This window comes from Cyprinodon variegatus, unplaced genomic scaffold, assembly GCF_000732505.1.
Source record: "Cyprinodon variegatus isolate N-32 unplaced genomic scaffold, C_variegatus-1.0 Scaffold1629, whole genome shotgun sequence".
In the NCBI taxonomy this organism is placed as follows: domain Eukaryota; kingdom Metazoa; phylum Chordata; class Actinopteri; order Cyprinodontiformes; family Cyprinodontidae; genus Cyprinodon; species Cyprinodon variegatus.
The window spans coordinates 89,046-93,410 of NW_015152082.1; the positions used below are offsets into that span (position 1 = coordinate 89,046).

Here is a 4,365-nt window from a genome sequence, read left to right on the forward strand (position 1 = left end):
TTACATCAGAGCGACAGGCCGTACGGTGTAAATACATGTAGTGAACTTTTCAACCATCTGCTTTCATCATATAGTTTCAGCTATAGAGGAGTACAACAATTGAAAATTGACAATTGGAAATCATTCTTATCACGGTATCCTTTCCATCTCAAATAAAAAAAAACAACATAAATGTGTTGCCTGGAAATGATTAAGGAATCGAAATAAAACAAAATAAAATCATATTATGAACTTGCACTTATAAACCTGGAACTCCTCTGAGTAACATCTTTATTATCACATTTAAACTTGATGATTGTTGTTAATGTTAAGACACCTGAGCTGCTTTGATAAGCTCTGATAGCTCAGTGTGAAAAAATTGCTGATTTCAGACTGTTCTTTACTTCCAAGATGTTTCTTGGTTTTGATTTGCATCAAAGCTGAAAGTAAGCACAAAGAAAAACATACTTTTTGGTTAATAAAAGCTTGTTTAATTTTTCAATTGGGTCTTAACAAAGCAGAACAGATCCACCTAAGAAAAGACTTTCATGTACACCTTGCAATACCCTCACGGACCACTAAGAGTACGCGACCCCCAGTTGAGAAACACTGATTTAGCTTCACATTGTCTTGACATAAGCCTTATGTGCGCACATCCTTTTGAAAATCCTGGATCCACCCCTGATAACCTACTGTAGAAAAAAAACAATGTTCACAAGACGTTTCCAAAAAAAGGTATTGGGTGCCATCATTTCAATATTCATATTGCGGCTAAACAAGTGATAAAAAAACATGTTTTAAAACATAACAGGAAAATATTACAATTGCGACAGAATGCAGAACCGCTTAAAGCTTAGAAGACAAAGGCCCTAGAGTCCCCCAAAACGATATTTCACAATCTAACATTTGATGTGAACGCTGACAAGAGACTGAAAAACAACTAAAAGAGCTGGTTTGTGATGTCTTACAATATTCCATTTTTACTTCCTCGCAAAACTTTTTGGAAAATCTAATTGTCTACAATAAAAAAATTTAGCTTGTTGCTCCTGTAATTCTGTTTAAGAAGTATTGATTCCTACTTACAATTAGACTGAAGTTAAATCTTTTTGGTGTTTATATTCTATTGGAGCCTATTTCATGCTTATTGGGTCTGAACTCTCCAAAGTCAAATTCTTCATAAGATGTGTAATGGAAGTGGAATACTCATTTGATGTTTTTGGTATTGTTTTCAGTCCATCACAATATGATCAGCAGCTGTCCTCTTAGCATCCATCCGGGCTGCAGAAAAAGAAATACAAAACTTATCACTTTTTATCAATTTTCTTACATTTTGAAGTAAAAAATGTTCAGATAATATTTATAATTTTGTTATAATTATTGATTATTGCTACCATGTGATTTGATTCAGCTCCACCTGGGAATGCTTGTGTTTAAACACTTTTAACTTATTTTGTCTTTTACCTCCACTGAAGGCTATTATACCACTGAAATGTTTTATATTTATATAACCTATTTCACCCAGAAATAGATGAACAGAAATGTCTCAAAAGCAAGTGAAATGCTTTTAGGACACAAACTGAACTGCTTGACTTGATGTTTAACAATCAAATATATAAAAATATTTATTATATTTACTATTATAGTAATATATTTTAAAAAACCTACCTCGAGCCCATTGCCGGTACACATATATACATAGGATAAGTATGATGTTGTAGAGGATGAAGAGCAGGGTGCCAATAACTACTCTGTTCCAAGGTATGGATGTTGGATGAAGAGAAGTGGTAGCAGGGGCTTCTGAAAACAATAAAAACAAAATAAAAATAATTTGTGTTTTGTGGAGTAGAAATCTTTAAAATATTAAGTAACACAAAGCCAACTAGATTAATCAAAATCACAATTATTTTGATTCGTTTCAACTTCGTAACACTTTGATCTCAATTTAGTCGTAGCCAAGCGACTGGGGGGCCTACCTATCCATTTTAGAATGAAAAGGTTTATTTTCTTAGAAACATGAGAAGGTTATATGCAAGCCAAGGACAGAGGAGGCTAGTTAATGAGGTGGCTGTGATCACCTTAGCTAGTACGGCATAAATATGTGGACTATTTTCAAAAGAGAGAGCAGGAAGCAGAACTGTTAAGTTCTGTTGGAAGCTAAGGTCTGAATTAACAATGGAGAAATCATCCATGACTTGATATTTCGCAGTAGGAGCAAGACGGAAACAACAGTTGGAGGAAACATGAATGATAACACCACAATTAAGACAACTTACAACAACACGGTTCATGGTATGTAATTATTCCTACCTTTCTATAACCCCCCACCCTAAAAATACACAAACATAGGTCACTTGCAAGCAGAAGGATATCACAATGATCTGTTCCTTATGTTCCCTAGCTGACTCAAAAGTCTTTGTAGTCATTATCTCACTATTTATAGTTTTCTCAGAGAAACCATCTCTAAATACAAATAAAATGCACAGTCATAAATGAATAAGAACAAAATTATGAACTAGCATCCTGAGAGGACGAATTAAAATGTAAAACAAGAATGTATGTTTATGCATTACTTGTAGCATGTAGTGTTACACAAAGTGCAGTTTGCGCTGAAACAGTATGAAATGGGTTGGAGGTGTAGTGCAATTTTAGGAGGGATGTCTAGTTTCTCTTGATTGAGAGGAGTATGCTGGGACTGCTTGGACATCTCTTGCTGATGCCCCTTAGATGCTGCCCCTGGATGGTGTTGGAGGCATGCCCCAGCAGGGGAAGGCCTAGTGGATAACCCAGGACACGCTGGAGGACTATAGGCTGGTTTATACTCAGAAACCAGGTTGTCAGCGTGTGTGTCACAGTGAACGCAATTGTGCCCCCAGCTTTTCCGCAGACACTCTGGTGCGCCTGCCCAAAATTGTAGGTGACCACAGCCAGGAGGCCTCTGATTGTTTAAATCTAAATCTACTCTACACTATGCGTATTTCCTGTTTGGTACCTTACCATCTTGTTTTGTTTGTATGACCGCCCTTGTGGAAAACAACTCGTGAAGTTAGACCAGCTAGAAGAGAGAGGTGCGTGAGAACGCTGGGACTCTTTTTTCACCTGGATTCCCACTCTTTTTCACTCTCATGTCGCTCCATTGTCGCACAAACTTGCCCCCACTTCCTCACCGCCTAGGCCGTATCTAGACCCACAGCTAGTTCCTGATTGCCCCTCTTGCGTTGTGGCGTGGAATAAAATAGCACAGACCACGCTTCAATATTTGGCATAAATCAAAAATGTCTCTGACAAGCTCAGTTCGACACACTGTTGTGGTTCTTTTGTCTGTTTGTTTCTGATTCAATAATCCTAAATTGTTTTCTTGGTGGAAGTGGGCCAAACTTCCCACAGTGCATTGCCTGCCTGACATCAGTGCTCATGTTTATCAATGTATATATTGTGGTGGATGTAAGTTAATTTTGTCAACTGCAATATTTACTCTTTTTTTTTTAAGTCGAAACAAGATTCTGTATTAAAAGATTATTGTAATCAGACTAAATCTGAATTCAGAGTATTTTGGACTAATACTATAATTAAGATTCCCAGAAATCATCCATCCTTCCACCCATTTTACCAGCTTCCTATACTCTGCAGTTATTGGGTTAATTAAAAATGGACAAGAAGCAGAGCCATCTAAGTATTTCCCCAAATGACAGGACTCTGTTTGGTACTGGAAGTCAGAGGTGTACAGAGTTAAAAAGAATGGTGAAGGTACCCTGTGGAGCTGCTGTGCTGCAGACTACTTGATTAGACAACTGACCCTTCTATTCAATCTAACAAACTGGCATCTGTTTGTCAGGTAGTCTTTTACCCAGGCGATTGTTGATGCCTCCACCCGCGTCTTCTGAATTTTCTCACTAAGTCAGGCTGAACTGTGTTAAATATACTGTAGAAATCAAAGACAATGATCTACAGTGATGTCTGCTTTGTCTAAATGACAGTGGGTTTGTTGAAGTGGGTGTATGACGGCATCTTCCACCCCACATCGATAAGTAAACTGCAGGGGGTCATGATAGCTGCTTAACTGTTCTCTAAGGTGAACCAACACAACTCTCTCTAGGACCTTCAATATGTGGTGTGTCAAAGCAACATGTCTATAGTCACTGAGGACTGTTGGCTGGTTTTTCTTTGGTACTGCAAACAAGATGGGTCCTCCACATCCCTGAAACTGTTCTCAACTCAGGCTAAAGTTGAACAGGTTCTATACAATCCCACAAAAATGTTCTGCATACAGTAGGCCTTCAGGACTCTGGGGCTGACACCATCAAGACCTGGTAGCTTGATATTGTTCAGTCTCTCCTATAGGGCTTGGTCGTCGTGACGTAGGCACTTCGCGTCGCCGCCATGTTGAAT

At 38.2% G+C, this 4,365-nt stretch overlaps 1 protein-coding gene across 1 annotated transcript in view; it reads right to left on the reverse strand.

Annotated features, from left to right (window-relative positions):
- Window positions 1–469: 469 nt before the first annotated feature.
- LOC107104147 (Fc receptor-like protein 5) overlaps window positions 470–4,365 on the reverse strand; it is a gene marked incomplete at its 5' end in the record, with an annotated part of 9,630 nt that continues 5,734 nt past the window's right edge. Inside the window, 2 exons of the mRNA XM_015404078.1 lie at window positions 470–1,257; window positions 1,645–1,776. Of these exons, the coding sequence (XP_015259564.1) occupies window positions 1,208–1,257; window positions 1,645–1,776 (182 nt within the window). The remainder of the gene's footprint in view (window positions 1,258–1,644; window positions 1,777–4,365) is intronic.